At 38.9% G+C, this 24,389-nt stretch overlaps 1 protein-coding gene across 2 annotated transcripts in view; it reads right to left on the reverse strand.

The window, feature by feature from the left end:
• The window catches only part of DIAPH3 (diaphanous related formin 3), a 475,029-nt gene that overhangs the window by 99,660 nt on the left and 350,980 nt on the right, over positions 1-24,389 (reverse strand). For both annotated transcript variants that reach the window (XM_037038667.1, XM_037038668.1), the window contains 2 exons: positions 5,093-5,188; positions 4,592-4,651 (listed from right to left, as the gene is read on the reverse strand). In XM_037038667.1, coding sequence (XP_036894562.1) covers positions 4,592-4,651; positions 5,093-5,188 — 156 coding nt within the window. The remainder of the gene's footprint in view (positions 1-4,591; positions 4,652-5,092; positions 5,189-24,389) is intronic.

The following is a 24,389-nucleotide window of genomic DNA, read 5'->3' on the forward strand; positions in this document are numbered from 1 at the left end:
AGAGATGTCCTGAAGAGAGCAGGAAGAGAGACACTAGCCACTCCGGTGGTGTACTACTGAATTGAATGAAGAAACAAGCAACGGAAGAACAGAAGAAGAAAACTAACTCCTTGAAAGCTGTCTTTTAGTCATCATGCAGGCTCTATTATTATGTGATCTCCCCCCCTTTCTTTTCCTTTCTTTCACTTCATTATTCACCTGGCTTCAGTCCTAAGGTTCAGCCCTTGATTCACCATTCTCCAGTTTAAAGATTCTCTTGTAGATAACTCATTTGCTTATGCACCCTTAGCTATTCCCTGTGAAGGTCTCAAGCAGAGCCTAGACCTGACTTCCTTCCTCAGGAAGAAGCTCTTTGATGAGCTCTTTGACTGTCTCCTGAACCCTTGCAGCCAACCCCTGTCGGCGTCTAGGCAGCTACAAAGTCCTTTTGATTCTTTCCTCCCATTAGGTAGTCACTTCAGTTCCAGGCAAACTGCCCAAACCTGTTATTTTCTTGCTCAAAAACATAAGTAGTCCAAATTCTTGGTCTAGCATCAGACTCTTGATATACTTTTCACCACTCTGGTGCGTTATTTTCAATTAGTTAATATACTAACTAACACCCAAATCAGGTATGAACTCATAAAGTAACCTTCCATTTCCAAAAAGTGAATAATCCAATCAAGATAAAACCATACCCTCCACATTTGATCTAACAGATCTATTGAATCCCGGACCAGTGATAGTCAAATATGTCCTTCAGATAACATTTTAGGGAGGAGATGAGAGGGGGTTAATTGTGTTCACAGCTTAAGCTACAGCAATTTGGCATATTAAATTCCATTTATTTGGGTGATATTGAGGGATCTGATTTTGCCTAATACGCATTAACTGTTCCATGCAAGCCTAAACCTAAATATGTCTGTTCATTCAATTCATTCCTACTAAACATCCATGTACCAGGTACTAAACCCAACTAAGTACTGGGGCTACAGCAACAAACATGACAGACACCCTCCTTTATTGCCTTACCCCCACCCTGAAGGGACTCACAAGTAGAGCAGCAGACACTGAATAAGAACATTTTTGGAAAACAAGTATCATAAATTGGGAAAGACTAGGACGCTAGTAAGAGCATTATTATATTAGCTAATAATATGTGAGAATAGAGCATATAAATTTTATAGGGTTCAGAATGGGGCTTAAAAGGAGCTCTTGAGAAAGGATGCACAGATTGCTGTTTTCCTGGCTCACGCACCCTAGTCCTCAGGTTTTTGGGGGCCTCATTTCTGCTCATCCCTCAAAACTCAGCTTGGATTTTAGGTCTTTCTGGAAGCCAGGTGTGCTTGGTCTTTCAGACTTCTTGATATTCCCAAGAGTCTGGTGTGTTACACCTAACTCGATATTAAGCAAAGACAGGGTGAGAATTACTACTCGTCTATCTTGCACCTGGATGGTGAAATCTTTGAGAGTATCTCTATACCTTAAGTGCCTATCAAGTTGTTTTAATCAATTTTGCTAAGTTAATGAGTGGAGATTTAGCAAGAAAAAATGCCAAACACTTAATTTCTGCCTAAACTTTAATAGGCAAAAGAGAAGATAAAACAGGTAAAGGCTTTAATCAAAGTATTTTTGCTAGAGGTTTGGAGAACAGCTAAGTTATTCCATGTGTACAATTTCTGTGCTTCTGAATCCCACAGAAGTGAGAATGCTCGAGGTCATCTTTTGCCAAAATATGTATGTACCAAGGGCTCAGAGGGCACTTTAGAATTTTCTGATTCTAAAATGAAATATGACAGTGGTATATAGACACATATCTGTTTCTAAATGTGTATGTATAATCTATACCATCTGTGATCTTTCAGTGTATCAATTTATTAAAACTAATATAGATGTTTTAATACAGAGTTTATTAAAGGAATAAAAAGTGGTCCTAATTCAAGAAGACGGTACAGCTTTGTAATCCAGCCTCGGAAGAGGAAAAGAGTGCTACCTAGTGGTCTGATCAGGGAATAAGCGACTAGACACACCGGAGGCTGGGAAACCTCCAAGAGTCTGTATCTCAATAGTTCAACCTTATGTCATGAGAAAAAAAATGTACACAAATGGCTCATTGGCTTAAGGATGGGAAGAATGGGTGGATTCGAGCAGCTATATTCAGAGCACAACACTGCACCAAGATCAAGAATGTGGATGCAGAAGCCAGGCCCAGGTTGGAAACTGGACAGCAGTACTTTGAGCAAACTGTTGGACCTGTCCAATCCTTGGTTATTTCCAACTATAAAATGGACATGAAAGTATTGACTATTAATAGGAGTATGAAAAAAATTAAATAAATGGGATATGAAAACATTCAACATAGTGCTTGGCATTTAGTAACCATGCAGAAAATCTTATAAATCTTTCAAAAATAGTCTATGATATAATATCAACAACTACATACTTGTAGAAAAAAGTAAACATCAGACATTACTTTTACATATACAAGAGCAAATTAAAAAGTAAAAAGGGTTACCTGTTACATTCCAATCATATACTCCAGTTTTCAATGAAAACAATTTTTAGAAGATTATAAATAAACATGGAAATGTCATCTTTTTCTAAAAATAATCATGATCCTTGTTGCAATGAATATACTTTCCTTAATCAAATTCTTTATTTTTCAACATCTAGTCTGATAAATCCATCTTTATACACACAGTTCTTAATGATTAATTTGGTCATTTGAATTTTGTCCTCACTGGCTTAAAAATGTCAAGGGAAAACACAGCAGAAATAGCAATACAAATTAAGTCAATCCACTGCATTTCTATTACAACAGAGAACTTGATATTTGTGGTATATGTCCTTTGGCTTCACTGTATAACCTATCAGCTTAATTATCACAATGGCCTTAGGACTTAAGATAGTACATATAAGCTTTAGTAAAGATAGAAATGCAACTCTCATCTGCTTTCACAAAATGGATCAAAATATCACAATTTATATGTATACACAAGCCTTTGAAGCCTTAACACTTTACTAATATTACAGTTACAGAAGGATTGGAGCTCCTGAGGTCAGTACACCAATTTACCTTAAATAATTTCCCTCATCATTATACCTAAAATATGTATTTAAAATTAGGCATAGCAGAAGTACATACGCCACCACCATCATATCATGGTCACTGTGTTGGCTGTGGTTTTTTAACGACTTACAATGTGGGCTGAATTGTTTATTTTATATATTTTACTACTAATAAAAATAATCAAAGTACCTATATGCAATCAAAAGAGAAAGGCAATGGGAATCAGCACTGTGTCATGGTCAAAGTTGTGTCAGTTACTAGCTGTGTAGTTTTGAGAAGTTTTCAGCCTGAGTTTCCACGTATTAATCTATAAAAATAACCTCTAGTGTCCAGAAAGAGAATATCCTCTACACTTCTTGCCATTATTTTGTAAGTCTCAATGACTTTAGATCATAAACCTCAAATTAGGAACTAATTATCCACAATAAATTTTTCTTATTTATTTTAGTTGGTTAACCCTATTGTTTGAGGAGGGAAAAGCAAAAAACACAACACACAAAACAAAACAAACATCCTCCCCCAAAACAGACTGTTGAAAAAAGTCAAAAGATCTATGCAAAATTTTGCTGCGGCTTTTTACCTTTCATATGTACTTTGTTTACCATGAGAAATAGGGACTATACAGCTAGTAAGAGATCATTGTACCCATGTCATTTTTTTATTCACCTCATAACCTCATAACTTTTTTAGGCTCTCCTAAAAATGTTTCTCTTCTCAGGTACACATTAGAACTAGAACTTACTTAACTCATCTGTACCCAAAACAACCCTTGAATGGAATCTGTCAAATATTTTTCCATTTATAAAGCTGATGAACTTTGGTGACACTCCCACTCTGAGTAAATGGCAATCACAGCAGATAAATTTGTTTTTGACAAAGGAAGGTAAGCAGACCCCATAATATATAACAGTGACAAAAAGGGAAACAAAATAAATCAAAGCCAGTCAACACCAACGGGCAACTTGAGACAGGTGTGCGGGAGGTGGTTAGGGATGTTGGAAAGGACTTGATCTCATAAAGAGCAGAGACTAAGTCAACCTACCTTCTTTTTACTGATCCTAGCACAACTGTCCATAACACCACATGAAACTCGTCTGTATTATAATTTTGCAAACTGCTGACCACAGTATTTCAAACTGCACTGGCAAGTGTGGTAGAGTACAATAGGTAACAGATTCGACATTTCAAATTGTATCCTGATGTAAAGTAAATCCACTACTTAATACAGTATTATGAAAGCGTAATGCTTTTGAAAGAATACAGAGAACAACACTGATCAGAAATGTGTGGGGTAACTTAAATTAATAATAACAACAACAACCATGAAAATATTCACTCCAGACCTAAAAGAACCCTAGACACCACCTCAAGGCAATAATGTCAAGATGCAGAATGAGTACACAATCTCATAGCAAAGATCCACATTTGTACTATTTTAGATATAATGAAACTTGAAAACTTCATAGCAGTGCACTAAAATCACAGATCAACAGGATAAAAGTAGATAAGAAGAATGTGCAACTTATGAATACTATTTATTACCATGGTTACAAACTTTCAGAACAGGCCTCTGAGACATTGGACTGAGACTCTGCCGAATATCTGTTAAAAAAATACAGAAGAGAAACTTAATATAGAGATCTGTTCATCTCAAGAAGTGTAACAGTATTTTTTCCAAGGTTAAGTATTTCTGGAAGCAAGCAATAATGTTATGACTTTTACTTGCCATTTAATTATGCTACTGTAAACTCCACTGGGAGAAAGTACATATGGTTCTTTAGATGAGACTTGTCACACTAATCAGGATTTCCTAGGCTCAGCACATTGATTTGTAATGTGCCACTGACACCGGCCAACTGGAATGCTTCTCCCTCTGACATTTGTCATCGCAAGGGAAGGATTAAGAAAACTTATGAAACTTCTGAGATGTTGCCCACAGCACTACATTCTTGACATATGACTTTAAAAGAATTAAAAAGTATAAAAGGGTTGCTCTTTGTGATAATTCCCTAGAAAGTAACATGAAACAAGTATAATATTCACCTTTGGACTTCGGTGTCCTTTTCCTTCGGTCGCGGAAGGCAGCCCCCGACTGCAAGGCCTCCAGCAGACTATCCATCACTCCTGTCTCGTCACCCTCTGTGAAGAGAGAGCAGGGAATCCCATCAGCCCTCAGGGTCACTGCAGCAATGTCACACAGACACAGAAACTGGAGATGGTGATGGGAGCGGGAAAAGATCAGATGCCAGGACGAAACCAGCAGCGATTTCAAAATATGATAGGACTTTGCTCTCCTAAATCAAAAAACTTTTAATGAAATCTGTCCCGTTGGTGCCTGTGTTGCTGGCCATTACAAAGGACCGAGTTCTACTGATTCCCTTCAGAGCCCTGCCTAGAAGGGGTGGCACGCCATCTTTAAGTAGAATGTGGTTCTGGTCACTTTCGTGTCTCAGGTTATCATAAATCATATTTGCCTTGTAGAAATGGGCTCTTTTCAAAGCATCAGCTTCTGTTCTAAAACCGGCCAGCTGTGGGAGTGCCTTTGTTGGTTTTATTGATATTCTGCTGCCTAAAATTACTGTACAAAATTGTATTTCCATGCTAACTTTTGAGAACATGTCCCCAACAACTGATTCTTTATATCAGAGCGTAATCGTTCCTTAACTTTAGGTTAATACAACAATCATTACAGACTGTTACAGAATGTATAAAGTTTGTCTTCTACAATGAAAAACAAATGAAGAGGATTTCCAAAATCGAAAGGACTATATCACATTATGATTAGTTTAAACTGATATTCTGTATATGATTAACGATGCAGTTATAGGGCCAATTCTCATTACAAACATCAGATTTTATTGTAGTAATCATAGCTATATATAGTTGTCAATGCTAAATATTATTTAAAGAAAACAGAACAAAAGTTTCAACAATACTACTGGCTCAACTGAAATACAAAGAAACACCAAAGATATTTTTGTCCCTCAGAGAGAGTTTATTTGCAGGCATTCTCTATGAAATTGTATGGCTGGTATATAGGTACATCTAAACTAATAGAAACTTCTTTTTCTCTAGAATTTTTATTATTTTTTTGAGATGCAATCCCCATTATAGGAAACAGAGGACAAATCAATACATTAGAATACAAATAAATCACAGTTTACAAAAATATATATAAATACAAATATGCACCGACCCCTTTTCCTTCTGATTCTAATTCATATTTTTAGAAAAGTACTAAAACTTGTAGGTGTAATACAAAAAGGTGAGTGAGAAAGAGAGTATTTGGAGATAGTTAATTTATGCATCAATTTAATTCTAAAGTGGCTTGATGGCTATTTTAATCAAAATACATTAAATAGTTCAGACACTTTAATTAGTAACTACCTAGCTATCTTTGAAATTTTACACCCAAACTCAACTATATTTTCCCCCAAAAGAACTATAGGTAATGTCAAATATTTAAGGTTTTAAATATATTTCATTAGTAAAAAAAAAGCATTTAAAAAATCAAAAATTTTAAGAAAACAAGCATGAGATAAATGGCATACATTTAAAAAAAAAAGAACTACAAAGAAAATTTAAACTTTCCTTAGTGACTTTGCTGTTGGTAGTGCTATTGATATAGTGATCTGAAACAATCATGTATATTGTAAGACTGAACAGATGGGTAAACATGCTGACGCTGGCAACAGGGGTGGAAATACAAATATAAAGTGGTAGAAGGACAGGAAGAGCTGTGAAGTGGATTAGATTTAAAGGCATCATCTAAGCTCAAGGTTTAAAAAAAATACTTCCCCCAACTTTGTGGCTCAAGGAGCCCAGAAGTAATAACAGTGCAGTAGCAAGGTGCACACCTAGCTCTTGGAACTTGGTGTCTGAATATCATTACTCAGTGACAGGAACCAGAATACTTAGAGACATGGGCAGTTTTAGGGTTGAGACCAAGACATTGTGAGATGATCCAGGAACATGCTGTTATGCTGGAAAACAAGAAAGTGCTCAGATGGACAGGCATGTATGTGTCAAAGGGTAGAGGAGGCAGACTGCAGGGTAGCTTTAAGTGATTAAGAGGACAATTTGAACATTAAATAAGTAAAAATGAGAGTGTATTATTACACACTAGGAAAAAAAGCATGCATCTGTATTGGTACTAAAATATTAAAAAATAAATATAGAGGAGGAACAGAAAGCTCCTCTTTAAAGAAGATTGTAAACTAGTAGATGCCAAAGATATAAAGAGGACTGAGGATATAAACAGGACACAGATATAAGGAAAATAGAAAAAAACACCATATTACAATTCACATAGTAGGAGCTGATTCAGGCAGAAATCGTCAATGGTTACAAAAAATAATCTGTATAAGACTGGTAGAGGAACAGGATATGAAGAAATCTCACAGCTACCACCTTACCCAAATAATCAAATCTGACATCTCTGTGTTTCCCATCACTGGGAAACACAGACAACTGCCTTCTGAAGTGATACACTGAGGCAGATACAGCATAACCTGGGTAACACTTGCACAAAAGCATTTCACCTGAATTTAAAGGGCAGGAATCATCAGACAAACCCTAAGGTGAGGGATATTTTGTGAAACAACTGGTTTGGGTTCTCCCTCTCTCTCCGCCACTTTTAATTTATTATTTAAAAACATTTCAATTACAGTTTACTTTCAGTAGTACTTTTTATTGGCTTCAGGTATATGGCACAGTGCTTAGACAATCATATACTTTACAAAGTGCTCCCCACAATATTTCCAGTACCCAACTGGCACCACACATAGTTATTGCAATATTATTAACTATAGTCCCTATGCTGTACTTTACATTTTGTAGCTACCAATTTGTACTTCCCACTCCCTTCACCTCTCTCACCCAGTCTCCCATCCCCCTCCCCTCTGGCGACCAGCAGTCTGATGTCTGTCTCTATGAGTTTGTTTAAATTATGTTTGTTCATTGATTTTGTTCTTTACATTCCACATAAGTAAAACATACTGGCCTGTTCTTAAAAATCATCAATATCATGAAAGGTCAAGAGAATAATAAAGAAAATAGAAAGTTAGGAAACTGTTCTAGATTAAAGATCAAAGATTAAAGAGCCCTGGCTGGTGTAGCTCAGCAGATTGGGCCTGTGAACAAAACCATTGTTGGGTGATTCCCAGTGGGGGCACACACCTGGGTTGTGGGCCAGGTCTCAGTAGGGGGTGCTTGAGAGGCAACCACACACTGATTTTCTCTTCCTCTCTTTCCCCTTCCCTTCCCCTCTCTCTAAAAAGAAATAAATCTCTTTAGAAAACATTAAAGAGACATGAAAACTAAATGCAACCCACAATCTGTGATTGGCTGTTGAAAAGTGAAAAGGTTATAAATGGCATTATGGGGATAATTGAATACATTTAAAAATGCACTGGGTATTAAAGAATTATATCATATAATGTTGAGACCCCTGAGTGTTATAATTATACCATGGGTGGGCAGGATAACCCCACTGCTCTTAGGAGATAGATGCTGGCTCTCTTGGGCTCACCAACTTGCACCACAGTTCGTGTTCTCTGGTTTGTGTCTTTGAATGCGCGGTTGTTGCTGTACAAAACGCCCGTCATACTCTCTTCACTAAGCTCACTCCTTGTCCTTCAGGACAGATAGCTAAGAATCTCTTCCTGACCCATGTGGCTGAAGGGGGTGGTCCTCTGGGTCCAAACAGCATGTGGCACTCTGAGCAGTCAGGCCTTTACAACACTGTTTACTCGACAACTTCCACCACTAGACTCTGAGCTCACTGAGCGCAGGGCTGTGCTGTTCACTTACCTTTAGCACCTGTCACAATGCCATCATTACACAGGAAGTGCTCCTTAAGATACACTGACTATACTAACAGATGCGGCAAAACATGGTCAGCTGGAAGGAACGATGATGCAGGAGAAAGAAGGTCCTAGATGAAGATGGGGCCAGGGAAACGGCAGGAGTGCATTCCCATCACCGTGTAAACAGCACATGGCTTTGTTTCTTCCTTTTCCTTTGTCTCAAACATCCAGTCAGCTGACAAATGTTAATGGACACGCCCAAGTATCTCATAAATTGACCCACTGTTCCCTTTTCTGACTAAACTTTACGTGTTGGTGGTCCAAAACTGAATTATTTTTTACCTGAACACTGCAGGAGTTGCCTCGACTCACATTGCTCCCTGTTTCTCCCTAATTCTAATTCATCTCACGCAGTACTGATAAGTCCTAAAGGAGGGTGATGATCTTATGCCCCTAGGCACAGGTTTCTAATATCTCTCACTTCCCTCAATATAAAGTCCCATCACTTTTACTTGCTCCCAACACTGATTCTAATTGCTCTTCTAATCTTATCTTGACTTTCAGCATCACAACCTATTCTTCAGTTAAATGCAACTGCTGTGATTCCTACAAACATTCTCTCTCCTGTCCATCACTTTCTCCACCTGGAACCTCTACCCCTGCTCTGGTTCCCCAGTGCTGACGGCTTCTCTTGGCCTTCACACCCACATGCATAATGGAAAGAATAATACCTAAATAAGAACATCTGTATTCTCCTCTGAGCTCTCACCTAACTACCTGTGTGACACCAGACTGGTATAGGCATTCCTGACTTGTATAAGAGAGAGAATACCTGTCTAGTGTTAATCAGAGGGTCAGATGAAATAACAGAAATAAAAGCACTTGGTAAATTGCTAAGTGATATAAAAATGTATAGAAATAAATTCACAAGTGAACTCTATAGTGCTTTAGCAAGTTTATGAAATGTGTGCTTATATATTTCAAGCATTGCTTTTGATACATTATAAATTATATAAATCTTTTATAGTATACTTGATTATGTCCTTAGTAAGGGACATACTATATGACATCATTAACTTTCTTAGTAGAGGACATAATATATAACATCATTTCTAAAGGAAACTCTAATCGAAAGTACAAGTAGAGTTTTAAACAATCCAATGTGCAAGATGAAGAGAAGTAATGAAGGCACTTTTCCAAATGTGAAAAAATGCATTTAGAATATTCATTCTACACACGTTTACTAAGGGCCTACTATGTAGCAGGACATTATTAAGCACTAAAGATACCTCGACACCAAGAGTTAACAAATGTTGTCTGCTCTCAAGAAGCAGAAAAGTGTGAGAGGTATGGGAGAGATCTATGTGAACTAGGACCTGGCAAAAAGGCAGGAGTTAGCCACTGCAGGGACTGGGGAGACAAGAGCACACCTGGCAGAAAGAATAGCACGTACAAGACCAAAAGATGTGAGTAAAAACAAAAGCGAGGTATAGCAGAGTATTTAAATGATTCATATTTACATTATTCTAACATAAACCAGGGGGATAAAAATTAGCTATTTTTCATTGTAGACTAGAATTCAATTTCTCTAACTACAAGTCAATTTATATTCAAAATATTTATAGCCTCTCTCCTGCTGTGAAAACTTTTAAATAAACAGAGTAACCGCAATAGTCAAACCTTTGCTATGTCCGAACAACAAAGCACCTGGTTTAACTTGTAAATGGTGTTTCCAAGAATTGCAGTGTCACAGGAAATAGAGAGGGAGAGTTAAGGATACTTCTAAAGCAGAATCAGTGAGATGAGGGGACAGACAGGGAATGAAGTTGCTAAGGGGTGAGTGGGAAATGTCTGATATCTTTGGGGCCTATGACTGGTGAAGTAGAAAATATGAAAATCTTAAAATAATGTTGAGTTTGGTGGGGGGCAATGTTTGAGAAAATAATGAGTTTCCTTTGGGACTGGTGACTGCAAGGACTTGCAGGGACCTACAGACTGCTTCTGGAAGTAAGCTGGAAATGCTGGCCTCAAATTCAGACAGAAATTTGGGCACTATTTTTGGGAGTCATTTTCATATTACAAAAAATACTCATTTAGAAGGACGGACCATACCCTAAGAAAGACCTTGGAAGTAACGGGGGGCGATTTCTCCCGCCTCATAGTTGCCAGTGGCACTCTGGAAGTGAGTGCGTCTGACTGCGTCCAGAGAGGCAGCATCTTGAGAACATAAATATAAAAAGCAGAGGCGAAAAGATAAGGCAGTGATATGGCAGGAGTGTTCTTCCTTTTACTTCATTTTCTCCAAGTCAAGGCACAAGGAAGTTAGTTGCAGGTAGCTATGTATATAAAGATCCTAAAAGTTTCTATACGCACTCATTCTTAGGAAACTACTGGAAGGTGTAACTTTTGCAAAACAGGAAAGAAAAGTAAGAAAAAGTAAACCATGAGATCTAGAAAAAGGGAAGAAGGGACAAAACAGCAAAGTGGCAAAAAGAACCCCCAGGACAGCACTGGTGTGCTAGGCCCAGAGCAGCCAGTGCCAATCACGTGGTAGAAAACTGGGCTGCAGGAGAGGACAGTGGCCGAGGAACTGAAAGCAAATCTGCCGTGTTGGGCTCTTTGCAAAAGTAATTGCTGCTTATTTCACAGACCTGTCAGAGCGTTTGGATAAAACAGTGACAGGTATACACAAATGCTAGGCAAATCAATAAAACCTAGAAATGACATCGTTGTCTGATAGGAAACAATCCTGGAACACTAACTAGAGAGCTGAGGAATATTTACACACCTGCAGTCTGTAAACACTGATTGTTCTGTTGACCATTACACATTCTAAAATTGCTGTGAAGACAGCAGGGGTGAAGGAGAAGGGGTGTATGAGGAGAGTACAAATGGGGAGAGGGAATAAGGGAACTAAGTCTTCAACCACTTGTCAGGTAACATCTAAAATGAAAAAATGACAAATGATAGTCTAAGCATATTATCTAGAAATAGGGAGGAGGTAACCACTATGGGGGGAAAAAACCTAAAGCATTAAAACAGTTGCCTCTGGAAAGTGGGAGAAAGTTGAGAAGAGTGAAGGAGAAGATATTTTATTATGTTATGAATTTACTGTATTTCAATAAGGAATTTGCACATGTCATGTTAATACAAAGTCACTTAAAAATCCTGAGAGGAAAGACAACAGAGAAAGAGGAGGAGGAGGAGAAGAAAAGGAGGAAGAGGAAGAGGAGGTGAAGAAGGAGGAGGTGAAGAAGGAGGAGGTAAAGAAGGAGGAGGGGAGAAGGGAGGGAGAGGAAGAGGTTGATTTTTGATCTAAAGTGCTTGTGTCTGAAAGGAAGAGAGGTGACAAATGGTAGAACGCAACGTCGTGGGTATGAGGTTGGAGATCCCCCGGCCCAGAAAGGACACCAGGTGTGGGGCGGAGGGAGAAGGGACAGCAGCCGCAGGCCTCCTGGATGCCCGACTTAAAGAAGAACTTCAGTTTGCCCCAGCTTCCTGAAGAGGTCCTGCTACTATGCAGTTCGGTTTTGACCTTTAAGGGAGCTGTGAACTCATTTTAAGCTAGGAACTAATATGATCACATTTCTACTTTAGAAAGATTACATGAGAAAAGAAGACAGAGGGCAAGGAAAATAAGGAGATAGGAGGTTTAGTCAGTTAAATACAGACAAAATGTGATTGTAGGTCTCAAGTAAGAAATGGAAATGGTAAAAATGAAAAAAAGAAAGGAGGAAGAACACAAAAGTCTTGATCTGCATGGATGTATTAAAAAATAAATTTGAGCTTAATTTCCAGGTAACTGGCTTGGCCACCTGGACATATGCTGATATTATTCACCAAGTAGCTGAATTGTTTTTGTTTGGTGGTAGAATGGGGCTGAGCCTAGAGAGGAGTTCAGTTTGGTTATGTGAAATTGAGATGTCCACTAGCTATCCAACTACAGGCGATTAAAGGTGTCTAGCAGCCTGATGGATTCATAGATTTAAAACTTGAGGGAGAGGAAACGGTTACACTCATAGACTTAAGAGGATATTGGTCACACATGATGCTATGTGAAGGCATGTAAGCGCAGTGAAATAGCAGAAAACACAAGCTTTGAAATCGAACAACCTGGATTTCATGCTGACTTTTCAATTTGCAACTATTGTGACTTTGGGCAAATTACTAACCTTACTAACCCTTATCCCCCCCCACCCCAAACTACAATGTGTGACTAATAATAGCACCTACTCCACAGGGTTGTTGGGAGGATTAAAGGAGGTACAATCATGTGCAAACTTACCGATGTCTAGCAATAGTAAGAACTTAGAAACAGGTAATCTTTGCTGTAACAGTTATTGCTACTACGGTAGAGCATGAGCTCTCTTAGGAAGGGTATGTGCAGTTATAAAAGAAAGAGAGAGAGCCAAGGTTAAGCCATAAGACAAAGTAATATGTAAAGGAGGTTTTAGGAAATGACTGTTCTCAACCTGTGACATTTTTCCACTGTGTATATTTTGCATGTGGTTTCAGAGCTGTTTTTATTCCCATCATCCCCTGATATACGTTCGTTAAGTCTCAGCACTTAAACATTTTCTTCAAGTATAATTGACATTTTATTAGTTTCAGGTGATCACTACAATAAGGCTTATTACCATTTGTAAACATGCAGTGTTATAAAATAATATTTTTCTTGTGATGAGAACTTTTTAAGATTTACTTTTTTAGCAACTTTCAAATTGCAGTATGATATTACTGGGTATATGCACCATTCTGTACATTACATGCCATGACTTATTTATTTTGTATCTGGAAGTTTGTACCTCTTAATCCCTTTCACCCATTTCACCCACCCACCTCCCCTCTGGCAACCGCCAGTCTGCTCTCTGTACCAATGACTTTTGTTTGGTAATTTTTGCTTTTCTTCTTTTTAAATTATACAAGTAAAGTCATATGGTATTTGTCTTTCACTCTGACTTATTTCACCGAATTTAATATGTCTCACCACTTTTCCTATGATTTCAATACTAATAAGAGATACAAAGATAACCACCCAAAATTTGGAGTGGAGATAGGGAAGTTAAGTTCTGTTTCTCCAATTATTGAAAGTGTACAGCTAATGCACAAAATTCATAGGCTCATAGTTTATCCCAGCTCCTTCTAAAAACAAAACACAAAAAACATGAGATAGTTGTCCTAACGAAATTATATAAATTCTTGCTCTATGCTATTGATTCAATTGACCTTCTGGAAACCAGGCTGCATTTGCTTTACTTGGTAACCAAGTGCAATCTTTAACCTTCTAGAACAAAGCTCAAAAGACTCCTTAAATCAGATAGCAAATAAAATCTTTGAATCTAGAGGTGAAAACAAACATGTATTTGAGTCACAGGAGTGAGAAAGCTGATTTGCCCTGGGATTTGACTGATAAAATGATACATAGGACCGTTCTTTTTCGTACTGCCATGAAATGACTGGCTCACCCGAAGTGAAATTTTATATTAAAAACATTATTTTAATATGTCTGTTTTTCTCTACTATTCTTCATTATTGGCATAGCTTGAATGAAATATCTTTCCTAGTATAAGTTAGAAGGAGAAAACAACAGCATCTTTTCTCCCTAAAAGAGAACAATTAAGAGCATAATCTTAGAGTCAGAGTGCTGGGCTTAAGTCTCGGCTCGTACGCTTACAGTTGTGTGCCACTTCCTCTCCCCTAAGACGGATACAATAACAGTATCTACCTCCAAAGGTGGCTGTGAGGACTGAGTTACTACATGTAAAGGGTGCTGGACAGTGCCCCACACATGGTGAGGCCTCAATAAATATTAGCTATTATTTTTTAAATTACGATGACTATTCTTCTTCACTCATATGGCACATACTACTGATGAGCCAATGCAACACCTCCACTCTCTGTCTGCTTCCACTAGAGAGAATGGAGAAGTTAAACCTCATGCTCTAAGGCTCCCTTGCAGCAAAGCTGGGGGCAGCAGAGCACATGCCGCACCTCTGGCCCGTTGAAGCACAGGTGGGCAGCTCCTACGGTGCCTCTAGGAACAGAACGGCAAGCACTGAAAACCGCTCTCCCTCTTCTTCCCGCCGTGAACACCGATTGACTGGGGCTGTGACAGCCACCACACTCAGCCACCCCCCTCCTGCCATCTCGAATACGCTGGGACCTGCGGCAATCCCCCGCCTTTTAAGGCTGAGCACAGACTGCAGGACTGGTTTTTTAGTTGCTGTATAAAGCTGCATTTTCAAAGTCTGAATGAACAAACCTCTTATTGGTACATTTGAATGGAAAATCCTAATTATCATACTATATGTTGTATTGTATACAAGTTAGAACATAAATAAGTTCATGTTTTATAGTAAATAGTTATAGAAATAATTAAATAAAGAAATTTTCTTATATAAACTCTCTGTTCTTTAAAAAAATTCATTATTGGCCCTGGCTGGTGTAGTTCAGTGGATTGGGCACAGGCCTGCGAGCCACAGATCGAGGTTCAATTCCCAGTCAGGGCACATGCCTGGGTTGCAGGCCAGTTCCCAGCAGGGGACTCACAAGAGGCAGCCATACATTGATGTTTCTCTCCTTCTCTCCTTCCCTTCCTCTATAAAGATAAATAAATAAATAAAATTTTTAAAAAATCCATTATTGGATGTGATGTATAAAGCACTGTACTATTTTAATTATATAAACCACCAGGATAAAGTGGAAATATGAACATAACATAACATAGCATACTGTATTGCTATTATATTTTTTTAGATTTTATTTATTTATCTTTAGAGGGGAAGGGAAGAAGAGAGGGAGAAAAATATCAATTATGATTGTCTCTTATGAGTCCCCTGCTGGGAACTGGCCTGCAACCCAGGCGTGTGCCCTGACTGGGAATAGAACTGCGGTCGTGTGGTTCACAGGCCTGAGTTCAATCCACTGAGCTACACCAGCCAGGGCTAACTTTTAATTTTCAAATTTGTTATGATTTCAATTCTGTTGTAGGAAAATGATTTTGGCATCATACTCTTTAGTTTAACCCAGTTTCTTCTGGAATCTTCTATTGAAGTTCTTTCATTTTTAAAACTCATGTAAACTATGGGCAAAAATTCAGAAATGTAAGTTACTTGTCTGCTCATTTACTTCTCTCAAACAAAAGGGCATACCATTATGGGAACATAAAGATACTTAAGGCACAAAATTTAAAACTAACCATATAGTCAATGAATGAATTTGTCACTACAAAATATTATAGCAAAAGCTTAGATAACATTCAATAGACACCCACATTAAAAAAAACAACAACAACACTTCAGTAAGATAACAGAATTCACCAAAATGTATACCACAGAACGCTAGTCCCATGAAAAGCTAGCTCTGGGTGTGCTATGTGTGTGTGTGTTGCGGGGGGGGGGGGGGCAGGTGAGGAGAGCAGGGTGGTTCTGTGGTCAAATAAGCTTGAAGAATAATGCACAGTATATACTGTTCTCGATAATATCAAATACATATAGAGACTCAGTTCATGATACAAAAAATGTGTTATTTCAAATTAGGAGAGTATGAGAAAATAGTCAATAACCAATGTGGTGACAATAATTTATTTGAATTCCACTCTGCAACTTACACCAAAATAAATTGCAAGTGGATCAAACATTTCAACATTAAAATATTAAATTGCAAAAGTATAATTAAGACAATATGGAAAAGTATATCTTTGATTAGTTATGGAGTAAGAAGATCTTCCTAAGAAAAATCTAAATACCTAAATGTCATACAGATTGTATTACATAGTAAATATCTACAAATCAAAGAATAACAAGAACAAAGTCTACACACAAACCATAAAGAGAAAACTAGAAAAAAAATTGAAACACAGGAATTCCCTGACTGATTTTTTTAAAGTGAAAAAAATTATGACTCAGTAAAAAGACCAACATATACGAAAGAAGACATTCATAGTCTAAATTTCATAAAACAACAACAGCAACAACCAGGGAAATGATACGTTTAGAAAACCTGTCATAAAAATAACTGAGACTTTTATATAGAGGATATAATCCCTAACCTTACTCATAATTAAAGATATTTCAAATACATCAACAACAGATCTTTTCCTCCCCATCAGCGTGGCAATAATAAAAATTGAGAGCAAAGTAAAAGTTAGAAAACAGGTCACTCCATGTATTGTTAATGGAAATATAAAACAGATGCAACCTCTTTGGAATGCAATCCAGCAATCTGTATCCAAAATGCAATTGCACATACCATATGATGAAATGATTTTTTTCCTAAGAAAATCATCCCATTTATAACTCAGTTGCATGCAAGGGCATATGTACAAGGCTGCTCACTATACTATTGTTTATAATCACAGGAGATTGGAAACAACCTAAATGCCCATCTGCAAGAGACAGCCCAAATAAACTATGACATCCATATACTAAAATATGTGGAAATGTGAAAAAATAATGAACCATATTTAAATTGTTGATATGGATCGCCTCCAAAACATAGTAAGTAAAAAGAGCTAATCACTTGTTTTATCAACAGGGACCCTAGATAATAGACCTTTCTATGACCACTCACAGCTATTAGTACGAAGCAGATTTTTTTCTGACTTCCTGCTTAGTTAGCAATTACTCCACCACATGGTACTGACGAGATAGGCATTACTTATTAAGTTTTTTCTGTGTTAAATGTTCTTAAAATGTCTCCCCTGTAAGTATTGAAGTGCCTGACTCTGACTGGGTTGTTCACAGTGACCTATTCTAACTATTACTAAAGAAAGCTACATTTAAAAACCAGTGTTGACTCCCTGGCAAAAAGAACGTTGCCAGAGTTGTTTCTGTGTAGTTATATAGGGTTGAGGGTGCTGAACAGATGCTTTCAGCTGCAAAAGCACAGAATGTTAGGGGAAAATGTATCTATTTAAATATACATGTAGATGAGAAATGATAATGACATTTAACAAGATGTGACTCTCACAGACAGTGAGCACCCATGACCCTTTAATTGAAGAGGAATTTGGAGAGGAAAAGGTTAATTACAAGGCGTAACACCTCCACTTCTCTCACAGAGGCGTCACTTGTCACCAGCTGGAACTTCACTCCTCTCTGAGAAAAAAGCCTGACAGTCCTCTAGCTCAGCGATTGCTTATTTCCTGCTGAAAACAGATTGGGATATGTTTTCTGCTTGTTTTATTTTTTGGTAAAGAATTTTGAAAAAGACTTTTTGATGCCTTTTTTTTCATAAAGTTTTGAAAAAAGAATAAAATGATTTTAAATATAGAAAATGAGAATGCTTAATGCAATACCAAGAACCAAAAAAGGGGGGCGGCAAAGCTGGGAATCGTGACTTCACGGGGATTTTCTTTCAGAAAGAGCTGGGATGACGGACTGGGGGCCACGAGGAGCCACTGCCAGTGGGCGGCACGGGGAAGCCTGAGAGGGCCCAGGGGCCCCAGCAGTGAAGCTCTGACAGCAGCATCTGGCGCACACTGGAGGAGGGGAAGAGAGGTCAGGAAGGGATGCTGAGGGAGCCTGGACTCCTGGCTGAAAAACTGCCATGGGATATGTCTGAAAGGTGTGAAATAATCAAAGTTGGACTTCACTGTGATTAAAGCTGGCATGTGTGAACGTGTCAAGCCTGGGTGACCAGGAAAACGGCAGTATAATTAACCCAAAATAAAAACATGAAAATCAGGTCTTATGTGGAACATGATGTTAAGTTTTAGATGAATTGATTTTGAGGTGCTAGCAGAATAGTCAAACAGTTTTTTGCCCAGGTAGTTGAAAATAAAAAAACTATGAAGTCTGCAATTCGATTCAGTTCCACAAATGTTCACCAGGAATATGTGTCAAGTACTGAAACCAGCCTGTCCCTGTTCTCATGTGATGCACAGTCTACAGGCGATTCGAACACGTGATTTACAACGACCTGCATGATGACTGCTCCAGACCAATGAACAGACTGCTATGAAATTCCCCAACACCGAGGTGGTAGGTTCATTCAAGATATGGCTGCCCAGTGATAATTTTAGGGGTTATTTTTTGATAGCTGTATTTGCACTTATATTTCTCAAATGTTTTCATTGTAATTTAAAACACAAGACCCTATACTTAGTACAGTAAAACAGTGAAAATTTGTGGATTAGCATTTTGGGGACCAAGAATGATTTGGGTTAAGTATCACCTCACTGCTGCTAACCCAGTCCAAACAAAGTATTTTATGAGATTCAAGTTCTAGATTCATTTCTAATATGAATTTGTGGTTCAAAGGATTAAGTATTCATTATTTTTTCAATTTGTTTCAAAGGGAAAATACAGATTAATTCTGCACAAATATGACATTCCCTCCCCATCCCTCTCCAATCAGACGCAGAAATGGTGGCATTAATATTACAAATGTAAGGAATTCAAAAATCTTAGAGTAACAGCAACATATTTTTTGAGAGAAAGGAAGTCAGCAATGATAATAAAGCAAATCTGAATGAGTGGAAAGTAAGAAAAGGAACTGATATATGCTTCCAGAGAAAGCAAATAACACAGAAAAGAAATGAAAATGGGAGACAACTGAACTTTCCACGAACTCATTAACAACTGCAAAGAAACTGGAGGCCAAAATGTGTGGAAATTCACTGAAGAGAAAGATGGCAGATTTTCCTCTTGACTACAAAAAGCTGACAAAAGGAATACAGAAATCTCTTAATAAAAACTGAGGTTGAGAACAATTTTATTTAGAAAAAAAGAATGCATGAGAAAAAGAATGATGACCTAAATACAAATTAAGATATATCAGGAACCATCATTTTGAATGCCTGCTTGCTAGGGTCTGCGCGGAGCATTTTACCTAGAATTTCTAATCTAATTCTCATGTCAACTCTACAACACAGGTGGCAAACACAAGGCTTGTGGGCCGAATTCCGCCGTTCACCTTGTTTTATCTGGCCCAGCACCTTGTTTCTACCGGGCTGCAGCATGAGCTCTTGCTTAACAGTTAAGGAGTAGTTACATTTATACAGTCCTAAAATTACACCCAGCCCTTTGAAGGCAACCTCCGGGCTGACGTAGCCCTGGGTTAAAATGAGTTTCCTGTTCTACAAAGTAGCTGTGGTCAGATCCATATCGAAGCAGGGAACCTGGAGCTTAAGGAGGTGCCGTGATGTGCCCACAGCTCTACAAAGGATAGGTAGCAAAAGGAGATTTGAATAGTATCTTTTGGATTCTAATGCTCACATTTTTTCCATGAATAGACTTTTGATACAGAGGCGGTGGTATATGATAACTGAGAAGTATGCAGATCCTTAGTGCTGCTGAGGAAGGTATTTCAGGAAATGCATCTTACAAAAAGACAATGACTTTCATAGCTGGGAACTCAACCAATGAGCATAGGTTGGGTTTCCTCAAATTCACTGGGCACCAGATTCCTTTCCCAGAACTTGGCAATAAATGAGGTGGTCACAGATGCTTCCTTCCTCACTAAGAAAAGGCAGAAACAACCCTCTCCTAAAACCAGGAGTACCTGGAAATACAAGGATCACTTCAGTGTGCAGTGGCCCACTGGTCCCTCCCTACAGAGCATAACTTGTTTCATTCCCAGACACTGTGCTTTCACCAACATTAAGGCAAGATCCTCCACCAGCAAAAAGATTACAACTCGCTGAAGGCAAGAATGATGGTTAGCTTTTTTTAACAATAAAGTATTTTTTACTTAGGTATACTGTATTCTCAGAGGTAATGCTATTGCACTTAGTAGACAACAGCAGAGTGTAGACATAACTTTTATATGCAGTGAGAAACCAAAACAACCGTGGGACTTGCTTTATTGTGATGCGCACTCGATTGAGGTGGCCTGGAACCGAAAATGCAGTATCTTTGCCGTGTGCCTGCATGGGTCTTCATTTTGAGGCCGGCGAAACCAGTATCACTATCATTCTCCGATACCACTGCCCGAGAGTCAAGTCCTCCCTGACCTTCATTTCCTCAAACACTTATTAGCATAAACGACTTCCCTACTATCTCAATGTCTTTAGTGAACATTCCTCCAACCCTCTCATCTTAATTGGAAATGGGCTGTACCTGGACACTGAGAGATGATGTCCACGACCCCATTCTAGCACACGTTGCTCGTGCTCTCACACTGGATGGGCAGGGGATGGGTGAGGAGAAGTTTCTGTTTCTCCCTGTCTTTACTGCTCTATCAGGCTATCACTTCCTCCACCCTTATGTAAAAAGTGCTCTCCTCAGAGACACATGTCATTGAGTTAGACCACTGTCACTCTTCTAGGTCAACATCACCTAATCAGGCACTAATCTCCTTTCTCATTCAAAATAGACATTGTCATCTGATTCAGTCTTCCTTCAAGTCAGGTCCTGCACGAATTCAATTCCATGTGAACAAGAGCAAATCCTCTGAGTTTTTTTACTTCCCTCATCCCCAGAGACCAATGCTTTGTCTCTGCTTTCCATTGCTCACTCTTGTATCCATAATCTGAATTTGGATGTCACCCACAATGGTTTTATTTTACTTCTCATAACTTAACACAAGCCATTCTCTGACTGCTGTCCAAGTTCTTCTCGCTCCCCTTCCCACTCTCTCATTAGTCCTAATGTCTATCCATGGAAATCTCCACGGACCTGCCCCATTTTCTTGCCTATCTAGTTTATGCTCCGTGGTTCGTCATGCTGACAATGGCTGACAAGCCTTCCCTCCTCCAATGATGTTCTTTCTCAGAGTGGTGCTGAAGCATAAATGAACCCCAAATCCCACATTCTTGGCACTGCACCAGCTGCCAGTAGAGTTGAAAAATAATTCTGCAGGGTCAGGGACAGCACATAATCACAGCTGCCAACATCAACTGGATTCTTCACACTATCCAACATTCCTATGTTTCCCCAGGAGAGGCTTCTCAGGCTCCTTCAAAGGGGCTGATTCATGCATCCTCATTTCCCTCCAGGCTCTCAATTTGACCTCCAGCACAGGACTTCCTCTAGATTTCAAAATACAGGCAACCCACTGAAAACACCCTTAACATCCTACCATCAGATCTACAATCAGCTTTTCCTCCTTCCCACCCATCATCACAATAGCAGAGCAGCTGCTTTCCAAGACCATGTCCCCCACCTGTGCCGGTATCACACCCCCCGCACTCTGCCCTGCTGCCCTCACCACCTGCTCCTTTGGGTGTCACTGTCTCCCAACATCTCCTTTTCTCACTCCTCCCAACCCACATTAAACAGATTCAGACACCTACTTCGTCCTCCTTGACCCCTCCAGTTCCCTCCAGTTAGTGCAGTTTTCCCTCCTTTCTTAAATCTGCCTCACTTTCCATAATCATTTACCAACACACCCTTCTCTTGAGCTGAAGTCAATGAGACAAGTGTCGGTCTGTTTGTTAGATGATCTCTCAGCAGCGTTTGACAACGTTCTACACTCTCTCCTCTGAAAGGGTGTCTTCCCTGGGCCTGTGATACAAGAATATCTTGGTTCCCCTACTGCCTCCATGGTGATGCCTTTCCAAGCTCTCCTCCTGGCTCCTCTTCCTCTGCTTACACCCACATCGTTCCTCTCATTCTCCAACAGTGATTCATTAATTCCCATAGCTTTGCTCACTGAGAATTCTAAGTTTTTTGTTTTTTTAAATCATTAGCACAAACTCTACTCCTGAGCATTGCCTACAGTAACCAGCAATCCCTGTTTGCCAAAGACTAAATGGTTTCCTGGAAGATGGGACCTTCATTGCTAAATGGAGGAAAGTCTCAGGCAGACTGAGATGAGACAGTCACCCTAGTACACTCATTACACATGGCAAATCGCGTGTCCTATAGACACGTCAAATGTAACATCTGTGGTATTGAATTCCACTACCCTCCCCGGATTTCTACGATGCTCCTCCTGCGTCCCACATCTCAGTGAAGGGCACTACTTGTTCGAGTCAGAAGGCAGTGGCCCGAGACAAGTACACACAAAAGGTTCTCAACGCATTGTGTTCCCAGTAGCTTTTCTTACTGGGGAATTGCCCAATAAGATTCTTATAAGACCTGTTAGCACTTAAAATTCTCTTCGATGAAAACTAACGTACCCTTTGTCTGAAAAGTTACAAATCCCTTGGGTAGCTCCAGTGGTGCAAGATTTCTTTCTTCAGTGAAACATTTTTCTACCACTCAAGTTCTTCATGGTAATTTTCACTTTTATCTAATATATCATTAAATTTCTTCCTTAATGGAATATTTATTTGTAACATGTTTTTATGGAGTGATCAATTTTCCTCTCCAATAAGCGGAAATAAATTAATGTTCCTTGAGTAAGGAAATGCTGGAAAACAACTTGCATTAACTTAGGACTGCCTCGGCCTGATGACACGGTAGGCATTCTGTAGGTCACTGGAACACAGAACGGCTGCCCTTCGAAGTTCACTCTGTCAGTGGTCTGCAGACCTCAGTTACCTCCCCACGGCTCCTGGCTCAGGGTGCCTCAGTCAAATATTGCCTTTAAAACTGCCCAGGTAAGGGAAATGCAGTCCAATGCACAGAGGAGAATGAATGAAAGTTCTAGATTAAGAAACAAAAAAAAAGATTAAAAGACAAAAGGAAGACCCTCGACTCTTTGGCCCAAAGAAACATGGAAAATTAGTAACTTCATGGCACTTGGGTTATTATATTTATATCTCACCTTCATTCAGTATGAGACAGTCAGTAGGTTGACGTTACAATAAGAAAAGATTGACACTAACTTATGGAAATAATTATGTGGAAAGAAATGGTAGTTAACAGAGAACTAGGCTGCTGTGGGAAACGGTGTTCTTTCCTTTCCCCTGGGTATAAGGGGATACTTTCCTCTGTCCCAGAGAGCTTAGGTATGACATTGCTGGAGTGGGTGGCTTCCTGTGGTTCCACAGCTTAGAGCTCCTTGTTAGGTATGTAGCTAAAAACGAATCATTCGTAGAACAAATGAATAATTCTTCATTGCTCAATATATTTATTTTAGTTTGTGCTTCCCATGTTCTCCCTCTTGCCAGTCATCTTGTGACCACATTTGTACATACTAGATTTTCACCAGGGGGTAGGTAGCTGCATCAATAAGAGGGCGACTGGAAATGAGATTAATTTGCTACTTCACTGACAGTTGTAACAAGTCCAAAAAGAAAGGAGATTGAAACTAGCCAAAAAGAGGGGGTTTATATTATGAGCGAATCTAAATTATCTATGTACCCTCTTCCTACGGATAACTGAGAGTCAGCTGTGCACACATCTGTGGGTGTTTATAAACATTTACCATCTGTTAGAAGCTTATGGGTTATAAATGATGAGCTAATTAGTGAAATGCTAGTTATTTCTAATGACAGTGGTTATAGATAAAGGTTTTATCCAGGTTAAATTGATCTCAGAACCTCCGTGATCACTGGAGGCCACTCAACTTTTTATTACAAGACTAAAGAGTTACACAATGTCACACATTAAAAATGCATTATAACTAGATCCGGCTGCTAGTTTATGCATGTTAATGAGCCCTACTTTATAGAGACTGAAGTGCTGATTGAGTATTTGTCA

This window comes from Sturnira hondurensis, unplaced genomic scaffold (assembly GCF_014824575.4).
Source record: "Sturnira hondurensis isolate 20B ecotype Veracruz unplaced genomic scaffold, ASM1482457v3 Scaffold0024805, whole genome shotgun sequence".
NCBI classification, from domain to species: Eukaryota; Metazoa; Chordata; class Mammalia; order Chiroptera; family Phyllostomidae; genus Sturnira; species Sturnira hondurensis.